The following is a 22,136-nucleotide window of genomic DNA, read 5'->3' as shown; positions in this document are numbered from 1 at the left end:
TTAACACTAAAATATTAGTTTTGTTGTTGTCTTGAATTCAGAGTGTACAGTACATCCAATGAGCCTGAGGACTTGAGTTTGATCTCTGGGACTCACACCACAGAAAGATCAATTTCAAAACTGTCCTCTGACCTCTACATGCATACTTTGACACACACACACACACACACACACACACACACACACACACACACACAACACACACTGAAAATAATTCTTTTTAAGCTACAAAGGCCTGCTTACTTCCCCTGCCTCTCCAATGGCAGGGTGATCTGATGTGTGCAGACATGAGTGAATGCATAATATAGTTTACTGGAATCGTATGTCTCAACATAGGATCATAGTTTTCCCTATTCCTCCCAGGACTTTTCCCACCTTTTGTTCATCCATTCAAATTGAGTCATCCCCGCCCCCCCAGCCTCTCTTTAGAAAGCACACAAACTTTCACTTTTGCTTTTTAAAAGCACATAGAAGCCAGGATCCCACCCATATTAAATGCCAACATTCAGGAGGTAAGGCAAAAGACTATCACGAGTTTGAGGTAAGACCAGTCTATACAATGAATTCCAAGCCAGCTTAGGTTAGAGTATAAGATTGTCACACTGAGAAACAGGCCTGGAGGGATGGTTCAGCAGCTAAGAGGGCGCTTACTCTTCTCTTATTAAGACCTGGGTTCAGTTTCCAGCACCTACATGGTGGCTCATAGCAACCTGTATCTATAGTTTCATGGAATCTGACTCCCTCTTCTGATCTCTGTTGACACACACACACACACACACACACATCTGCACATAGGCACACACGCACCAAAACAAAAAGAAACATGCAAAATGATCATTTGGTTTGAATGATAAATATCTCCTCCAACCCCAACACATTATTTTTGTCATTTGTGTCGAAATTTAAAACAGGAGCAAACATCTGTCAGACTAGTATTTTGCTTTTTCATAAGTGCAACTTTTTAATAAAAATTTACATCTAGATAAGATAAACAATCTTCAGATTTTTGAAACTTTAATAAGATTTTAAAAACATGACTTTGAACTGAAAAACATACACATTTTGCACACAAATATTGTAATATGAATCAACTCCAACTCCATTTGAAAACATGTGAATCAAATTACAGTTTTAGAAGTTAGTAATTCACATTTAAGCAAGTTAGCGCCTTGCTGAATTCAGCCTTTGTAAAAAAGAGGCTTAGTGCATATTTTAACGGTACATTGTGACTGTGTACCAATTATTGATATTTCACCTTATTAAACAAGATTATGTTCTTGAAAGTTGGTAAATAACGGCTAACCTCCTATGACATGTAAAATTTCCAATGGTAACAGTTACATTTTGTAACATAACACTCTCTATAGGTTTCTTTCCTATCTTAAAAATTTAAAAGCAATCATTGTAAGGATTGCATCAACATCAATTTAGCAGAGGAAGATCAAACTTTATTGAAACTGCTTGCATACAAAATATATTGCACTATAACCAAACAAATGTCAACATAAAATCCAATCTGTTGTCGCTAATATGTACAGAGAATATTGCCCAAGAGCAGTTACATTACAAGGTCATTCTACCTTGGTTAATTATCTACAGTATTTTTAAACTGAACAGCTTACAGATGATGTGTGCAAGGTACCAATTTCTGTTTTCAAATACTATACATTCCCAGAATAAATAACTAGAAATCAACATTACTGTTTGGCAATACTTTTTAAAAGACATTTTAATATTTGTAAAATCATGTGCAGTTTGTTGCCATCTTATATGCTTATTTGTATGCAAGGAAAACTAAATGAAAAATGGAAATTCAAAGAAACAAATTCACATAGTACATCAGAGGCAGAACTTCGGTTTGTACGGCTCTGTACAGATTCAGTGGTACCCCTACTCGGAGTTATTTTTTAAGAAAAATATAACATCTCAGAGTGAAGGTCCTTCACATATTTTTCTTCAGTAAATTTCATTCATAAAAAAAGAAAAAAAATCAAGAAATAAGACTCAACACACCAAAAATGAAAAAAAAAGAATTATTTGTTAACCAATTATAGGTCTGCTTTTCAGTTCTGCTTATACATTAGACTTCTTATTTCAAAGTTACAAAAACATTTAACCTGCTTTCAATGTTTCTCAGACAAAGTACCTATATACTTTTGAGGGTTATTATGTATTTATGAAGATGACCTTCATATCTCCCCAAAATAAGCTTTAATGTAAAATATGAATGAAAAACTTGACAAAATTTGGGGAGGACAAAAGAAAAAGTTTCTAAGTTGAAATTTGTCATCAGGCCAAAGAGCAGGCATATCCTACTAACTTTCGACCAGGAAGATTTGCAAATAGGTGAAAACATCTTTAGCCTCTCTCAAAAGAAAAGATAGTTATTTCTTCTCCTGTCTATACAGAAAAATTACACATCCCTTCCAATAACACTATTTGTCATACTTCAGTGCAACAAAACAAAAACGAAAAACAAGTCCTATTCTTTATACTGCCTAAGCTGATGTTTATGTAAGGAAAAAAATATGGAAAGCATGCATTCTTCTATAAAGTACTAATGTTTGACAGGGTTTGCTACATCTTCAACATTTAGTGTTTCCAACTTATCTTCCCTGAACTCTGCATCCAAATATAATATTCCTACCTGCCAAGATATAAAAAAGGCACAGATCATACAACTTTTTTTGCTAATGAAAATAACAAATGTCACATCACACACATTTCAGAGTCCACTAAAATACTGGGAAAGTGGACCAAACATAAACAGACACAGGACATGAAATGGCACAGCATTTCATGAAGACTTTAGATGAGACTGAAGACAGAGATCTATTATGATTATCACAAATGTGATTTACTCAGAAAGACTGAAATGTACTGCTGAGTTATATAGCCCAATGAAGGAAAATGGTCCTAGTTAATAAAGATCACTGCTTAGTATTTTCAAAAAATAAAAGTAAAATCCTGCCCTGAAGTTTTAAGTGTACTTAAAAGTTATGCTTCAAATTTCAAGATCGTTTTGTGCAAATCTGGAAGATTGTTGATTATGGCCAATATCAAAAAAAATTCTTTGCAGAATTTGTGTTCACTTCATGCCCTGTGCCATCTTGCCTACTATTTGTCTTTGGCCTAACAAAGTTTTCTAAAATGGAGTAAGAATTACGGAAACGGTAGAGGAAATATAACTTCTGAATTAATGTAGTTTAGGGTACTCCATTCACGAGTGGTTGCAGCCCATCCACGCTGTCTGGCTTTTCCTTCTTCTGGTTACGATCTTTACCCGTGCGCAGTCGGTTCCCTTCACTGGAGGCACTCTGTAATGATTTAGTATGGACATTCCTTTCATTATTGCAGTTAACTCTGATCTAAAACAAGTTACAGTTGTTATAAATACAGACACAGTAGATCCTACATAAATGGCCTCACGAGAAATATTAAGCCTGAAATACACATTCCACATGTTAAAGGGGGAAACAGAAGCAGATGGATCTCTGAGTTCTAGACTGCCCAGTGCTACATAAGTAGAATCCTGTCTCAAACAAATAGAAGGGGAATGCAGATGAAAATAGAACTGTAAGAAATTAAAGCATGGTAGGCTCTTTATGGGTTTAAGTTTTTAAAACAATATTGTGAGGTAACCCAGACTCAAAAGGTGAATCATGGTATGCACTCACTAATAAGTGGATATTAACCTAGAAAACTGGAATACCCAAAACATAATCCACACATCAAATGAGGTACAAGAAGAAAGGAGGAGTGGCCCCTGGTTCTGGAAAGACTCAGTGAAGCAGTATTCGGCAAAACCAGAACGGGGAAGTGGGAAGGGGTGGGTGGGAGGACAGGGGAAGAGAAGGGGGCTTATGGGACTTTCGGGGAGTGGGGGGGCTAGAAAAGGGGAAATCATTTGAAATGTAAATAAATTATATCGAATAAAATATTAAAAAAAAACCAAAACAAAACAATATTATTTAGCGGGAAAAATAGTAGACATGCTATTGTGTCCAATCTATAAGAAGAAAATCTCACTTTGTATTCTAAGCAAAATAACACAGTAAGACCATTCAAAACAAATTACTATTATTGACTAAAAGAAGATACATAAGCTATAGGCAACGTATACAGCATATCATATGGATACACATGCACACACCCAACAACACCTCACAATAACATTACATTTCAAAAAGAATGGCTTATTCTGCAACAACTGTAAAATCTAAGAGAGACAAAAAATAATGTCTTCCTATGATGGCTTCACCTGAATGAAAATTCAACTAACCCATTCATGAGCTAGCCTTTTGTTCCTACCTTTACATATATATCATGGTATCAGTAAGTTTTTTCTATACCAAAAGTTCCACTCGATCCTTTAGAAACCTCTTTTATAACTGCTTCAAGGTCTAAATAGTGGGGGCTAGGAAGATGGCTCAGCAGTTCAGAGCCCCTGTTGTTCCAGAGGACCTGGGTTCAGTTTCATTGTGCCTACATGGTGGCTCACAATCACCTGTAACTCCAGTTTCAGAGAATCCAATGCCTGATGTACCTATATACTCATACACATAAATACATACGTAAAAAAAAAAACACACAAAAAGACACTGAAATTCAAAATAAACATAATAATAAGCATAAACTTTTCCAAATAAACATAAGCATTTAATTCCAAATAAACATAATAAGTATAAATTTTTGATTTTAGTTTGTATCAGTCTAGGAACTTGTACTTCAGTAAAGAGTCAGATGGCTCTCTAACTTGAACAAATTGAATCTCGAAGAACAGAATGGCAAGGGGAAATATGGAAACAATGATTTGTAGAAACAAACTCCTAGAAAGGTATGAAGATTAATGTAATTTAAAAGTAACATTCTTAGGGGTATAAACTATTTTAAGTGTTAATGGTGAACACTATTAGCCTTTTCTATCTGGTCCTTCAGAATGGAAGATGCCATGAGGCTAAGACACCCTTAGAGTTGGGATAGATGGAGAAGATTCTACTGTAACATTTTTGAGTTAAAATTAGCTAATCACATGTATTGGTTTCTAGGCAGAAAGAAACTCTTATCACTTGCTTTAAAAATTTAGAGTTAACATTACAGATAAAGTGAAAGAGAACATAAATTCTGAGAATCAAATACCAAAGTCTGAATGATTATCACTCCACCATATGCTAGCTAAGTAACTGTGGGCTCTGAACTGCAGCATCTACTTACTCTCTTATAAATTGGATAATAAAACTTCTCACCTAAGTAGATTATTTTAAGATTAAGTGAGATAAAATATATATGAAGCACTCGGTAAAGGTGCCTGGATGTATTCAGGGAGTAAAGCTGAAATTACTTAATAACTGTTTAAGCATTGACAATAGCTCACTTGAGAATGGATCCTCAGACTTGACTGTGCATGTAAATAAACAGCTGACCCACAGGGCATGAAAATAAGCTGGACATCATAAGCCCTTGACTACAAGACAGATAAGGACAAAAGGTTATCTCTGCAGTTAAAGGGAAAGGGTACCAGACTTGGGCCACTTAGTATATTTCATTCAGAATATTTTGTTTGAGAGGGTTGGAGAACCACCACTGAGTGTGAAAATTACAATGTGGCTGCCAAAGTGTTCACAAATACTTAAAACAATATATTCACTGGAAAAAATCCTCATACTTGTACATTTGTCGTGAAAGACTAAGACTGTCCACAACTGTAATGCTGAAGAAAAAATATTTCATATAGTATGAATTTATCATCTTTGAACATGCTGAAAAATAAAACAAAGTAACCTCTCAAATGGCCATATTCAAACTACTTAGATGGAAAGAATCACCTAAGTTTTACCTGCAGGGATCCATCAGCTGTTCTTCCTTTAGCCTCTCTTGGATTACGTGGACGATTATCTGTTCGGGAATGATCGTCGTTTCCTGTATATTTTAAAAATGTTTAACAGTTAGTGAGTCTTAAAACATTTGCTCATAATTCTCTATTTGCAGATTCCCCATTCAGAAGCTAAAATGTAATGAAGAGCCTACAAATTCCAATTATACAAGTTAATAATCTATTCTGGTAACAAGAAACAAAATATTCTGAAGGTATTCTCTGATGAATCAACAGGTCAATCTGGATTAACAATCAGATGCTGGTTAGGAATCACAAAGAATATAAATTAGTTATCACTATTTAATCATAGTTTCCATAAAGCATAAATTGTCTAATATTCTGTCACCCGAAGAAGTAATCATTTGCTATGATGATAATGATAAGCATAAAACAGAATATATCCCCAAGATTTTTTACTCAGCTTCAAACAGCTAACAGTTTACTTTTAATCTTTCTTTCTCTCTCTTTAAAAACATGGTTACATTTTTATTATTTTGGGGTATATCTGTGTAGAGGCACATATACCACAGTTCATGTACAGGGCAAAAGATAAGTAGCAGGAATCACTTCACTCTTTTCACCATGTGGGTCTTGGGGACTGAACTAGGATTTCAGGATTGACAGTTAGTACCTTTATCCATTGAGCCATCTCACTGGCCCTTAACCTTTACTTCTCAGCTATACCTTTGAAGCCTCCTCCTCTTCCTCTTCCTCCTTGTCCTCTTCCTCCTCCTCCACGTCGCCGTCCGTCTCCTCTGCGCAGGAAGCTCTCCCTCTCTTCCTCTGTTGGAGCTAATGACCAATCACTGAGTTCGTCTCTGTGGTCAGATTCTGTTTCAGAAGCATTTGATGCTTCAGAATTAGTTCCTATCGAAAGTTAAAAGTTATATACCATTGTCTGACTTTAAAAAAAGGTTAACAGAAGCTTCCAGAGATGAAGTTTCAGGGGTGATTCAATATTCTTCCCAATATAGAAGCCTACTAAAGAATATACTCATCTGTGTTTTAAATTCAAAGTGAAAGGCTTGCCATATTTGAAGTAATTTTTGTTATACATTTTAAAAAGGTGTTTTGTTAGCTGTCTAAGTTCAGATCTAAATGTGCCATATCTTTAAATAGCTGTGATCAATAGAGCAAAAATTGTCTAAAGCAATGTAATACTTTGATAATCAAAAACTTCTATAATGAGAGCTTTTAACAGATGCAGGGACAAAAGGATGTGCACATTTTGGCCAACTCAAAAAGCAGCCAATAAAGGCCACTGTGATTGTTGTGTTTCAGGGAAGGGGCTTTTGTGGGAATTATCCCCAATGAAAGGGGATATGCATTCCTGATGCATGGCCCACAATCTCCCTCCCATTCTCAGTGGGAATGACTGACCAAAAGATCACTATAAAACAACTGTTTATTTCTGAGGGGGTTAATGATATAGGGGATGGGGGGGAGAGCTGTATAGTAAGATGGAAATTCATTGGTCAAAAGAACAAACTGATAGGAGGAGGGTTAAGGGTTAGGTTCAAGGTTGGCCTTATGAGTAGGTGTCTTTCCCCACTCTGGAATATCACCTCTACTACCTCTCTCTCTTCCTCTGTTGGAGCTAATGAGCAATTATAGCTTCACCATTATAGCGTCACTCCTGTGGATCTTGAAGGCTTTTCCATCTTAAAGAGTTCCCTTTTGAAATGCAAATATTTGTGAGATGGATTATACCTTATACCATCATTAGCAAGTTACATAGTAGATACAGAGTTGAGCAAGAAAGACAGTAGGAACTCGTAGCTGGGCACTGGTTTCACTGAAAGTTACTGGGAGAAAAGAAAGAAGCACGGATAGAAGAGCTGGGAAGGCAAAGAAACACTTCGCCTACTTCTTGACTGTGCCTATGGCTGACTTTGGCCATGCCACTCAAAATCATCTTATGAGCCATAGGATGCAGACCCCTTATTTACACAGTCCATCCAGCAAGTATGACCAGCACATGCCTGACAAAAAATGAGCCACAGTACACAAATGAAAAAAGTTTTGGCTATACAGTAATAAAATCAGGAGAGGTCTTAGGTCATCAACACACAAGGGCTTAAGCAGATTTATCCCCAATTAGAATATGGACAGAACTCACAATTGCCCTGTGAACTATGTGTGTCATTAACAGGCTTTTACTCTACATGTCTCTTGAAACACAATTTGACCCACTGTGAGTTGGAAACCATGTAGTGAAAACTGTTATAATGGAGTTCTAATGAATATTAGAGATTAGCAGCTATTAAGTCTAGGAACAGATAAAGTTACTGAGGAAAATGCTTAGTTTGTACCTGAAGTATATCCAGGACCGCGTCTGCCGTGCCCCCTATTTCTGTAAGGTCTACTACCTCGACCCATTCCTTGACCATCATCAGTCACATAGCCTTTTTCCTTATCTGTACGATTTGGTGGTGGTCTAGAACTAGCTCCAATTTGTCGCAACTGCTCATCAATTTGTAATCTCTCCAAACGCAACTGGTCTACTTCCTATTTAAAATATACAAGATAACAGTAAAAATAATTTGACATTTTACTTAGTAATACCTTTCTCCTTTTCATCAGATAAAAAAAAAAGTATACTGGAAATATTTCGATTTCAGCTCTAAATTTACAGTAAACATTGTTAACCCAGAATTATTAGGAAATTGAATGGTTTCCTTAAAAAGAAAGATTACTGTTGATACACTTACTGATGTCAAGACTTAGAAATATAACAAAAACACTCAGTTTTAAAGTTATATTGAATAAATTTGAGTGATTTGGCACTGCTATTCAATCAGTCTATGGATAAGGCAGAGATACATTAGTTTGGGGACTCTGATATGAAATTGACTAAAACAATACTAAAATGTATAAAAATACAGATAAAGGACAGACATTTAAGGTTTAATCAACTAACCTTAAAAATCACACATAAATGAGGTCAATGAAATTATTTTGTCAGCAAATATTCTAATTTACTTAGTATTGCACTTGGGGTATATTTTTTAAAAGAACATGTAGTATATTTGGATTTAATTATATAATTAAGAATCACTTATTTTCAATGAAATATTTCTTTATATGAAGAAGAGGAAATCCCTAGGTTTCACATCAAAACACCTAACTCTCACATTATGCCTTGAAAAAGTTTAAAATGTTAAAACTCTGCTTAAACAAGTATTACAAACAATATACATAGGGTTGAACAAAATATATCAACTCCAGAATCCACTGATAGACCCTTATACATAAATGTACAGTAACACGGGATCTGTCGAATCTAGATGAAACTTTCACTTTAATCCTTGTCTTCCTAGCATATCCATGAGCTCACTTATTAGCTAGAGGGAATTAGATCTGTAACTACAGCAAATATTCAGTGTGTCAGTCAAGAAAAGGTAATTGAAACTAAGTTGTCAAAATCTTGGTTCTGACATGTGTGGGGAAAAAACGGTCAGACTGAGAATCCACAGAGAACTTTACTTGCTCTCTAAACCAGGAATCTGTAATAAACTGGGTAGGAGAAAGGAAAGACTAGCTGAATGAGTGGCTTCCTGCAAAGGTATATTTCTAGCTAATGGAATGTGTTATCTGGAAATTGCATAAGAGAATGGTATTCCAGTTATTCTACTTAGGTAAAGCAGTAAATTTTGGTGAGATGCTAGACCCAACCAAAAGATGATTTGGTGATGATAAGAATGGCAACAGAACAGCTGCCAGTAACAGACAAAATAGTCAATAGAGAAAAATAAATCAAAATATCTAAGAAAAAGCATTAATTGAAAGAACAAGGGACATGAAATAATGGAGCTCTGTCTATCTAGGTCACAATAATTATTTTTAGTGAAGATTATAAAGTAAAACATACAACAGATTGCACATAAAACACTGTCCAACAAAAAATAAATAAGCAAATCAAAGTGGCATCCTACCCATGCAAACCTTGCTGGATGAAACCTTCCCACTTTTATTTATTAACTGACCACCATTAAGAATGAACGAAATAACCAGGTACTGCACCATTTTTTTTCTTTTCACTCTTACTTACTAGAAGACTGATTCACATTTTATTCTTTAAGTCAGCAAACACATCTTAAGTTAAATAAATAAAATAGAACTTAGATTATTCTGTAGACTTTAAAAAAAAAGACCTATAGAATAAGTCTAATATATATTTTAACAAATAAGACGTGACAATGAAAACAATTAAGATTTCATTTCATTAAATTTTATATTTGGGCCAAAGGGAAATTGAAAAAGCATTTAGTCTAGGGTAGTGACTAGCCTAGGATCACATAGCTATTTCATAGATCTATTGCCAATCCCATGCTCTTTTTACTAATAGCCTCCAGGTTCCTACTTCCCAGCTTGCAAGCTAAAGGAGGCATAACAGTAAAATCAGTAAGATGAGCATATGCAAGAAAGCACAAATAGTTTATATTTTGATTAATTCAATATAGAGAAAAGCATGAAAAGTAAATATTTAAATAGAGGACTTCACGAAATGCCAGAATTTCCTTGATAAATAACATAGGAGGGACAACAAAGGCAAGTACATACAAAATTTAGATCAGAAAACATCCATAAAAGCTAGAAGGTTCAAATATATACATGCATATATATATATATATATATATATACACACACACACACACACACACACACACACACACACATATGTATATATAACATCATTACCTAAATTGTATCTAAAGGTTTAACAGAAGAAAAAAAATATATGAATGTATTGAGAACTGGGATATTATCCCTAAGATTTACAATTAAAAATTAGCTTAAGTTTTTAGAAGAAATAAACTAAAACAATGATATTTTATCTATTGTTTTTACAAGGTCATATACTGTTTTGCACAGCTTAGAAGGATCCTAGTTTTGGAAGAATTTATTATACAGTTTTTAATAATTCAGCCCAAGATTAGAAGTTAAAAGTCATCCTGTCCTCACCTTTAAATAGTTCAGGTGATAATCCAAAAGAACAGTGGCATTAGCGATGCTGTCTTTTGTTCCCACAAAAACAAATGGTACCATGCCCTGAAAAAGAAATTTTAACAGTGAACCTAAAGAACTAGTGATGGTTCATCTGAAAGCAAAAACAAAAACACCTAATGACTAAATCCCTAACATAAGGTCTGGTGAGCAATAAACACACAAACATCTGTTTAAAATATACATCAATATGTAAAACCAAGGGCAGATCAATGTAGTTATTTCTTAAATATCACATTGTTTTAGAGACTACCATTTAATGGTGACAAAATAACAAACATTTAACTAACAATTATGCAAGCTTTACTGTGGTAAGCCAGATGAACACTTATAGTTTAATTCATTAACTCTTAAGTTTTACCTAAATCAAATTCTGTTTAAAATCAGATACCAAGGATACAAATGTAAGAACCTCAATTTTGACAACCAAATCAACAAAATCCAATTCATGAAAATTAGAATTTAAATTAAAATACACTGAGTATTTTGTATAAGAACAAAAACCAAGGCAAAATCATAAGCATATTTAATAAGTACATAAAATTTCAAAAATGTTTTATGATAATCTTACAAAGTTCAATCATAAGAAAAACTTTGCTCTTCTATGTATACCACTTTATACAGGGATTGTTTTAAAGGTACAACCTAAATATTTATATTTCTTATCAGCATAGGAGAAGAAAAAACCCAAACCATTCCATATAACAACCAGTAGGGAAGCCTAGCCACAGGTGTACAAAGAGGAGACAAATAAGACACATTCTAAGCTGAGAAAAGTTCAATTGTTTTGCTACTGAAGAAATACATGATTATTGGTACTCATACACTAATACTGTAATACTATTAAGTAGTATTACAGTTATAAGTGTTTGGCAAAATATAGGAGGCCAAGAAGCTGTCCCTTGAACAAAGTGTCACCTTTCCTAAAGAACATTGCTTAGAACATGTAGCTATTGTTGGGATGCTTTCCCTGCTTATATTCAGTATACAATAGGTTTAGGATAGGAAGGGAAGAACACAGGATTTTCTCTATCCTTGTACAAGAACATTACTTTTGATGAAGAATAAAACTCAACCATCAAGAAATATTGCTTATAGGCTGATTATCATATAGTAGGCAAGGCAATGCTTCCTAGAAGCAGTGACTATCTGAACTATCAGGTGCTGAAGAAAACTTGTAAAGATTTTCTTTTTTTTGTACAAAATAAAAGATTCCCCCCCACAATACACCTTTTCTTTCTAGCACAGTCAACAAAGGCATTACATGTACTATTTCCAAGTGCCAAATATCAAGTCATGGACTACTACATGCTTTCCAATTAATCAAAACTAAGCTTTTAATTTTGTGCTATAGATTTAATTAGGCAGAATTTGAAGAACATCATTAAACCAATTTTCACTTATAACATGGTACAAACTATTAGAGTACCCAGTGACAACTCAAGTGTCTAATTAGAAGATCTGAATAAATAGAAAATATAGAATACCAATATTAGGACAAAGTGTTTTTCTTTTCTAAGATGAGAACAGGGATGTCCAACAGAAGGAGTATCCAATTCACTTGCAGTTTTAGTTTTTTGTTTTTTTTTTTTTATAAAATGGCATTTTGCTTTTAGTTTTTTCTGAGTTATACCATCCCTATTATAAGCAATTCTCATATACCAGGCAAGGGACCCTGACATCAAAGAGCTTACAATGTGGTTGAAGAGACCAACAAGAAAACATCTAAAAACATGCTCTGGGTGAGCACACAGGAGATGGAGCAGGTGGGAGACCTGTGGTAGGTACACAAGGAAAGCTTCACACACAACAGGGTCAAAGTGATAAGGCAAATGCAGGAAAAAGAACAGTCTGGGTAGAATAAACCCATACTTGGGTCTCTAGTGTATACATCTAGAAGCAGCAGAAATTATGATAAATTTTAGAGAATTCCACAAACTTTAGCAGGGATGAAACTTCCTATAAGACACAGTGGGACTGTAGAAAGACTGGTAGAAAATGACACTGGACATGTAAGGGAAGAACTTCTAAGTGGAATAAAGATGTTTAAGATTTAGCCCAGGGCTGTGGATCCAGATACCCACAAACACTCCTCTATCAGCCCCCAACCATGAGGCTAATTTGTAGTCTTTCTTAACAAGGGGGATAAACATTAAAATATCAACTTAAAATGTATTTTTCAAGGAATGGTTTCCTACCTGCCAAGCCTTGGGTTCAGGTTTCTGGGGTCCCCCTGCTACAATTGATGAAACCACTAACACCTAAAGCAGTATAAGGAATGCAAGTGATGTGATTAACTATAATGAACGATACACAGAAGCCTGAACGCAGGACTTTCACTGCAGGACTTCTAAATGCATTTCTAAATAGTTAGGTTAGTTCAAATAGTGAAAATCAGTTTCTAAAACATGGCTTAAGTTTAAGAAGTAACTAACATATCTAATAGAAGGTACACTTTGAGTTACAACACCTGCAAAATTTAAGGAGTTATAGCATGAAAAAAAAGTCCACCCTCAACAGAAAAAAAAGTGACCCCATTAGGTTTACAGCTTAAGATTTGTCACTGTGAATAAATTGAAAAATATGCATTATGCTGTTTTGTAATCTCATATGGTACCAAACCTATGTGAAAACAAAGAGTAAGAGTAGCCTACAAATCTAACCAGAGAAAACAGCCCAAATACCAAATGTGGAATCTGTGTCAAAGAAATTACTTTTAGTTTGGTTAGAGGTGACACATTAATTCTTACCCTCTGGACTTTTGTACTGTTAGGCTGAGAAAAATGGGTGTTTTCCTTTGAATCTAAATGTTTCTTTTCTTCAGAGGAATTAGGTCCAACCCTTGAATTACTGGAAGGTAGGGAACTTGGTGGCATAATTTCCTTGATAAAAAACATAAAACACAAAAAGGTTCCAATTTTATGAGTATTTAGTTCTATTACCCTGTCATGATGGTTTTTGTTAAGCATAGCCACTTAATTATTTATAAAGAAATCTGATAATTCAACCTATTAGGAACAAGCAATGTTTAAAGTTCACCTTTTCCCATTAACAATGTTGTTTAAGAATACAGATAACTGTAAAGTTTTTTGACATCTAAAATTACAGGCCACAAAAATTATGCAATTAAAGACCAAATCAGGGGTTAGAGAGAGATGGCTTTTAGTAGAGTTTAAGAGCATGTACTGTTCTTTCAGTGGAACCAAGTTTGGTTTCTAGCACCTGTGTCAGACAGCTCACAACTGAACTTTCTCCCCACCCCCCATCCCTACCCCCTCATACCCACAAACTTTATTGAACAAAAATAAACCTTAAAAAAACACTAGATTTAACTTCAATTAAAATAATCTTTCACAAAAGATAGCTAGTTAACATGAAAATTATAAGCTTGTGTGTGGACAGTATTTTGAGCGTACAATTGCATCAAGGGTTATGCTGTCCCTTTCCACACTCCATACAAATACTTAAAAGGTTACTCAAAGCCAGGCAGTGGTGGTGCACGACTGTAATCCCAGCACTCTGGGAGGCAGAGGCAGGTGGATTTCTAAGTTCGAGGCCAGCCTGGTCTACAGAGTGAGTTCCAGGACAGCCAGGGCTATGCAGATAAATGCTGTCTCGAAAAACAAAAAAACAAAACAAAACAAAACAAAACAAAAAGTTATACCAATAAGTGTATGTCCAGGTAGATAGGACTGAGAGTTATAAAAGTCATGTTGGAGGAAGTGACCTGATGTGCAGAAAAAAGTACACACAGAATGAACTCACTTATCATATTAACTAACAAAAGCATTTATAAAGGTTGTCCATGCATGCTTTTTTTTTGGTCATTAATGGCTGAACCAGTGATATATACTTTATAGTCACAAACTCATCAATAGTAGAGTACATGTCCAGTAGGCTTAAATTCCTGGATTTGATTCTTAATATCACAAAAAGAAAAAAAAAATGGATGCAATACAGGGGCCTCTGTACTAATACATTAAAAAAAAATCAAGACAAACAAAACTCTTTCCTCTTAGACAAGCCAGAAAAATAAGCACTATTACATACCTCTTCTTGTGGAATGTTTTTCTCATTTTCAGCCTCAATCCTCACCCTCACAACTCCTGACTTGTCCACGATCTCTTGAATCAGCTTTCCGTTTTTTCCTATTACTTTGCCTAAAATAAATAATTCATGTTTGGCTCTAAGACATCACTCAAATCATACAAGCATACTCCACTATAAACTATCTTACACACTCATATATATATATATACTGGATTGTAAGATTCAAAACAGAAACTTTTTTAAATGACAGTTTAATTATAAATTAGTCTCATTGATTAGGTCATTATTTAAACTCGTTTGGTCAGGTACTTCTAGCTGATTAATGTGAACTGACTGGGTAATTTTGAGATTACAATGGTAATTCAAAGAGAACCTTTTATCTCACATAAGAGTGTATACATGAAACTCATTGGTACTATGGTATTTAGCACTCTGTAAAGTTCTACAAAAGGAATTAAGGAAAAGAAGGATAATAAATGTATTTGTTTATTTCAATTCTCATCTAGCTCTGATTCACATTTCCTCATTTATACATAGGAACTATTACTAAAATTACATATGGCACATTTGCAAATGATGCTCTTAAGTTTCAAAGGAGCTTAGAAAGCTATCTAAATATCTAAAAGGTACAAAAATTCTTCAGGCTGGGGCTGGAGAAATGGCTCAGCAGTTAAGAGCACTGACTGCTCTTCCAAAGATCCTGAGTTCAATTCCCAGCAACCACATGGTGGCTCACAACCATCTGTAACAGGATCTGATGCCTTCTTCTGGTGTGTATGAAAACAGTGATACTGTACTCACATACATAAAAAATAAATAATCTTTAAAAAAATTCTTCAGGCCAATGTTACTAACAGAATATTATTTCTATGCATTAGTCACAATATACAGTAGCATATTCATAGATAAAGCACATTTTCAGGTAACTCAAAAACTACAATGAAAAGGATTATATGTATTCTTTAGTAACATCTGTTGAAAAATCTAATAGTAATAAATAGCAACTGATTGTTTGCCTTACTGAATAAAGTTCAATTATATATAAAATTAGGACATGGCTGCTTTCATAGCTACTGCCATACATGAGTGTAAAGCAAGAATTTATAAATTAAGCACTACTAATTCTAGAAACCTACACATGAGGCAAAGCAGATTCCAAGGGGAACCTAAAGCACTTATATAAGCCATGGGTGAAATGTTATTACATGCTTATTTTGCCTCCTCACTGGAGGAAAATTGGTGAAAAGGGAAAAGTTGTTTCCTAGCTATTTTAAATAACAAACTAGCAAAAGATCTTGCAGAAGGATTCATAGTTCTTATAATCAGAGCCACAGTTTTGACAGTATTGCTGTGTGTGGCTTCCTTACTCTTTTACCCTGAGCTCTTTGGTCTGGTCAGTGGCAAAACTCATGCCACTAAAGCAGGATTTCTAATCTAAAATCTATTATTATTTCTGCTCTACTCTACTTCAAATGAAATGCAAATACGTACAATAAAACCTACCTGGAGTATTCCCACAGTTTGTTTTTTCTTGTAAAATCCTTACATATTCATGAAAGTTGATCTTTATGTTATAGTAAATTAACATAAAGAAAAGTAGGATTTTAGCATGTTTCTATTGAGATAATATCTTAACTACCCTAAGTACTTTGTCTAAACAAATTCATTGTCCAAGTGTAGATAGAACATGCAAATTTTTAAGCAAGATAAATTGGTGTACATTCGGAAGAAGGCTTCTGAAAACTAGGTAATTGTAATGGTACCAAATACATATAAACATGTTCACCTACTATAGCACTATCAAAATAAATTTTAATGGACACCCATGGTTCTACCATAATCATCAGTTCACCTGTGCTATATATGTATTTTTTATACATCTCATATGTATGTTGGCAATACTACATTCACATACTTGTGTTGTAGCATATATGTAAACTAATTTTACTAGCATTTTTTCTTTACCGTCATTCTTTTCATTAATGGTTAAAAAATACCAGGACTCTTGGACACTTTTTTGGAGTCAGGATCTTGCTATGCCTACCCCATGCTATCCTTGAATTTGTGATCTTTGTGCCTCTGTCTCCTAAATACTGGGCTATTGCTAGTAATTTAAAATGACACTGGAAGATGATTACGATTAGCTATATACATAAACTACATAGGAAGTTTTATATATCTACATTCTATACATCTAATATATTCTATATTTATATGTCTACAAGAGGATTAAGAAGCAATATGCCCCAAATTCATTTATAAATTCAAAACATATTTTTAAAAATAAACCTATACCTGGTTTTGGTTTGTTCTATTAAAGAAAAATGAATAATTTGGGAATGTTTGTGAAAAAAGTGTCTATGCTAACACCCATCACAGTGCTGATTAGGAAACGGTATTTATCAATTTATAAAGAGCTACTATTGACTCCATAAAATCCAAGGACATTTGGTGTTAATTTATCTTTCAAACTTACTATGTCTAAGCGAGACATATCCAGATTTTGAACCCAGAGATAACTAACATGAATACTATCACTTTATCAAATATCACTAAACTATAAAAGCTTCAATATTTAGTCATTTTAGAAAAAAATCCAATGCTATGATAAAAAATATGCCTTGAGGAGGCTAGGTAAAAATTATCCTTTCAGACATTTATATGTCTGAACTAACAAAGTATTTCTTGTATATCTTCTCAAAATATAACCTTTGAATATATATTTTCTATACACTATAAGAACAGGCTACATCTTAAGACTGATTCAATCAGATTACATTTTTCAGTGATAAAAAGAGATTTAACTAGTATAGAAGTTTTGTGTACTGGAATTTTAATATTTGGGGTATATACCAATAGTTATTTTTAACTTACCTACTAAATTTCGTGGAACTTGAATGACATCTTCAGCAAATTCCAGAAAGCTTCTAGCCTTTTTCACTGCATCTTGATCCTAATAAAGAAGGGTGAGTGGGTGTAGTATCAAGACAAAAGATTTGACATTTGAAATACTATGTTTCCTTCTCTGAGGGGGGGCAACTGAATTATATGGTGAAATGATTACCTCTCCATAAATATGAAATGTGCAGGTATCCTCATCTAAATCAATAGCAGTGACGCCAGGTACTTTTCTAGCTTGCTGAATATTAGCACCATGAGTACCAATAGCTAGACCCATCAGATCTTCTCGTACGATAAACTGCTCATGAAATCTTGAGGCAAGCTGCCTTGAACTCTGAAGAGAAATGCCCAACTGATTAACATGTTTTATTAATTATTAAGACAATTTCATTTAGGTCAGCCATGCAAATTATCATGATCCTTTATTTCAGGGTCCTATAAATTGCCATAGTAGAAAAACTAACTTTAGAATCACATAAGAACACATAAGTTCTTTTGAGGCTACTGAAGGTCCATGCCATTTAAAACAGTTTTTTTTGTTGTTAACAGGAAAGAGCTTATTGACAGTTTTTCAAAGTTGTGTTTACAAACCTATCTGCAAGGTTGCCTTTGTTATTCAATGATATCCACAATGTAATAATTAAGAAGCAGACAAAATATCCCCAATTAAGAACAGCTCACTAGGTCTGACAGACTCCATTCAATTTAAGTACCAATTAAAAATGCTATCTTTAATAAAATTATTCACTGTACTTATTATGGATATATAAGTACTTTTTCTATAAATGGTGCCATTTTCATAATATATTACCAGGTATGGTGGGGGGTCTAAACATCCTTCTGCTGAAATGCGACATTAAGACAACACCCCCTTTCCCCAAACCCAAGGAAAAAAATTCCTAAAACTTTGTGATAATTTATTACAATAAAGATAAGTGAACACTCCCAGAACACAGAAATCTCAATTTTGTATTACTTATATGTTCAGCGTCTGTTAGATTTTATAATATGAATCCACAAAAACTTGATGAACTCTTTAAAATATTCAGCAATGACAAAATTAAGTTCCAATGACACAAAACATATGTGGATAACCACTCTTTAAGTAGCATATCAAAACTGAATGTTTATTTCTAGCATGTCATTAATGAAAACCAAGCAGATTAGTGGCTTATGTTGAAAATGGGTATTTCTTATAAGGATTTATGAACCTCTTTAATACTAGTAGTGAAAAAAATAGGCATGCACATAGTATATCATTACTCAACACACTAGATAATTGAATAAATATATCTAATGTAAGCAATTTTAAAAGAATAATAGTTTTTTTTTTTTTTTAATGTAATGGTAGTAAAGTATACAGAATCTTCGAGGATTTCCCAAGAAGTCACATTTTTGGATCTTGATTTATTACCCTGGTTCATTCTTCCCATTGATAATTTATGGATATAAGGAAACCAAAGGTATGATAAAGAACATTTAAGAAGAACTAGATGCTTAAGAAGAGATATATGAGTACATGTTCATAATACAATGAAATTAAGAAGGTTTCTATGGCCTAAAAGGTATAAAAAAAATCACTAAACTACAAAAGTGTGAACATGGGGATAACAAGAAAGAATGAGAGAAATAAAACTAATTAAACAGACCTCAACAGCCATTTGGCAAACAAAAGTAAATGTTTTCTGTTAAGAGTTCATCAATCACATACCAAGTTGGAAAGTGGCAATTTTCACAGCCTTGACAACCTTTTTTCATAATCTGCAATTTGAAACTCCCGTTTTCTTTTGCTGTATCAACTGATGATCCCCCCAACGAAATGAATAATGATGAGGGACTATTCAAATTGACAGTAATCTACTTGAGTTGGTACATTAAAACAAAACCCATTTAGTTTCTATGGTAATGAATGGAAGTACCAGATAGTTATCAATGAAAATAAATGCATGGTGATGGAAATTATTGGAGAATTAATAAAAGTAGATAAAATGCACCTTAAGAGACGAAATAGTAAGTTAGGAAAATAGCCTCTGGCAGGAATCTGAAGACAGGAGTTTTAAAGAGTGACAACCAATTAGAATGAATAAGTTCTATACCCTTTTAAACAGAGATAAACATACATAATGAAGATTATCTAATAAGATTAGATATTTAAATACTCTCCAGTACTTTAATGATAACATGTTACAAAGAAGAAGCATTGTCTCACTTTATAGCATCCTTGACAAACTTTTGGTAAAAATATGTCCAAAATTTCCTTAAAATACATGACTGCTGTGTAATTTCAAAAATCAGGCACGAAATTTTTAGTATGCTTATATTTTGTACAATTTAAATGTCCATACTGGAGGAAAATAGGAAATAGTAAAACAAGCTGTCCATACTTGAATTTGAGAACCATGTAATTATTTCTGGACAGCCTTACCAACAGTACTAGGGAAAGGAGCATACCTCCAGTTGTTTACTGGCTTCTTCATTTCTCAGTATAAGAGACAACTTGGTGCGCAGACTTCGAAAGTGCATGTCAATCAACATGTGGGCTCGCTTTGAGGTGACTTCATTGATGGACTGAGTGATTTAAAGTTAACAACACTGTTACCAAAGCAAATTCTCCAAATGAAATAAACCCAACTAGACAATTAAAAAACACTCACCAAAATTACCAGCTGATAATTTTCTGGATCATAAGTTACAGAGAAGGCACCAACTGCCTTTTTAAAATCCTTATGTGCTGATTCTTTGGCACACCTAGAAATAAAACATATTCATCATTAACATGAATGATCAACCAATCACTAGCACAAATATATACAGATAGAATTACACTAAAAACCAAAAATTTATACTAAATTTCTTCTATGTAAAATGCTAGCTCTATTTACAAAAATGTTCTTTTACTGTAAATCTGTGAAATAGAGCAAACATTTGACACAATAACGGGTAAAAAAAAAAGCAGCTAATTAACACATTTTTTATTTTTTGGAAAATTTTATTCATGAACACTGTACCTACATCACCCCTATCTCCTGTGTCACTCTAGCTATTATTTTAAGCATTTATTTACCCATGTGTTTCTGCATATGCACATTCATGATGTTATCCTAGATTAGTCTTAAACTCAATTACACAATTGAGGCTGGCCTCTACCTCCCTTGTTGAGACAACAGGTATGTACCATATCTGGCTGAACAGTTATGCTCTTAAGGAATTGCTATCAGGGTTATTAGATTGCTGAATAAACCACATTTGTGGGAATCACTTTTTTTCTGTATAATTCTTGATTTTCTTTATATGTCAATATTTTGTGTAGGCAAACTGAAAAATTATGAAGATAAACTACAGGGTATCTTAATTCTGTTTTTCTTTTAAAGAAGAGCAGCTATGTTTGTTGAAATAGAGTTGAAAACATAATACTTGCATACATCATCTCTAGAATTAAAAATAGAATTTCTATGTAGTCTGAATTATAATATGGCATTTATCTAGGGTAATAGTCCCACATCAAATTTATTGTACCTTTAAAAATTAATCTCTTATCTGAAGTGTTTAACATCATTCCAGATAAAAAATTAGAGACAGGATTTTCCAAGCCTCTTCAGCTCTAACTTAGTATGTATTTGTCCTGAAAATATTTTATCTAAAAGGGAAAGCATCAAGAGAAAACTTTGTAGTCTACAATGTGACTTTTGATAGAATTATCATTTTCAAAATCTTAAAAGCTTATGAAAAAATATGTTTGCAGAACTCAATGTAGATTTACAAACTTTAGCCATATATCAAGTAACAAATACAGGACTTGCTTGATTATATAACTAGGAAAAAAAGAATTTTTTCCCGTCACTACTGCAACCAAAGTACTTTTGCCAAATACAAAACATACTATATTAAAATTGACATTCTGAATTAGTAACCTGTATACAATATCTTAATTTATATATGCAAATATATATAGTAACCTGTACATAATATTTTAATTTATATATACCTATATATGTGCATATAAAAATGTGTATTTGTAAAAATACACACCCTTGCATGTTCCTAGCACTTTGTCATATAGCATTTTTTTTTTGTATATTAACTTACATTTGTCTTAAATCTTCTGGCACCTCCAGCTTGATCTTATGGAAAGTATCTTTAGTAGCAGGTTTGTTGGGATTAACGGATCGTAGACGCTCAATTGTGACGATCTCATTATATGTAGCATCACATGCTGCATATTCTATCACATAAAACTGAGAGAAATAAACAAGTCATTCTTAGCCATATTTTTAAAGGAAGGGAAACCTACATAACTTTTACT

General features: G+C 33.7%; 1 protein-coding gene across 9 annotated transcripts in view; it reads right to left on the bottom strand.

Moving 5' to 3' along the window:
- Positions 1-935: 935 nt before the first annotated feature.
- The window catches only part of Fmr1 (fragile X messenger ribonucleoprotein 1), a 35,704-nt gene continuing 14,503 nt past the window's right edge, over positions 936-22,136 (bottom strand). Inside the window, exons 5-17 of one of the 9 annotated variants that reach the window (XM_052170623.1) lie at positions 21,920-22,068; positions 20,488-20,581; positions 20,285-20,401; positions 17,997-18,167; positions 17,807-17,885; positions 14,933-15,042; positions 13,633-13,764; positions 13,081-13,143; positions 10,841-10,927; positions 8,188-8,383; positions 6,560-6,742; positions 5,837-5,919; positions 936-3,317 (exon numbers count right to left, since the gene is read on the bottom strand). In XM_052170623.1, the coding sequence (XP_052026583.1) occupies positions 3,207-3,317; positions 5,837-5,919; positions 6,560-6,742; positions 8,188-8,383; positions 10,841-10,927; positions 13,081-13,143; positions 13,633-13,764; positions 14,933-15,042; positions 17,807-17,885; positions 17,997-18,167; positions 20,285-20,401; positions 20,488-20,581; positions 21,920-22,068 (1,575 nt within the window). In that variant the 3' untranslated portion in view covers positions 936-3,206. Of the gene's footprint in view, positions 3,318-5,836; positions 5,920-6,559; positions 6,743-6,765; positions 7,473-8,187; positions 8,384-10,840; positions 10,928-13,080; positions 13,144-13,632; positions 13,765-14,932; positions 15,043-17,806; positions 17,886-17,996; positions 18,168-20,284; positions 20,402-20,487; positions 20,582-21,919; positions 22,069-22,136 lie in introns of those variants that run through there. The other 8 variants (XM_052170624.1, XM_052170626.1, XM_052170630.1 and 5 more) reach the window with 8 other exon arrangements.

This window comes from Apodemus sylvaticus, chromosome X, assembly GCF_947179515.1.
Source record: "Apodemus sylvaticus chromosome X, mApoSyl1.1, whole genome shotgun sequence".
Lineage (NCBI taxonomy): Eukaryota > Metazoa > Chordata > Mammalia > Rodentia > Muridae > Apodemus > Apodemus sylvaticus.
This window is presented reverse-complemented; position numbering and strand designations above follow the sequence as displayed.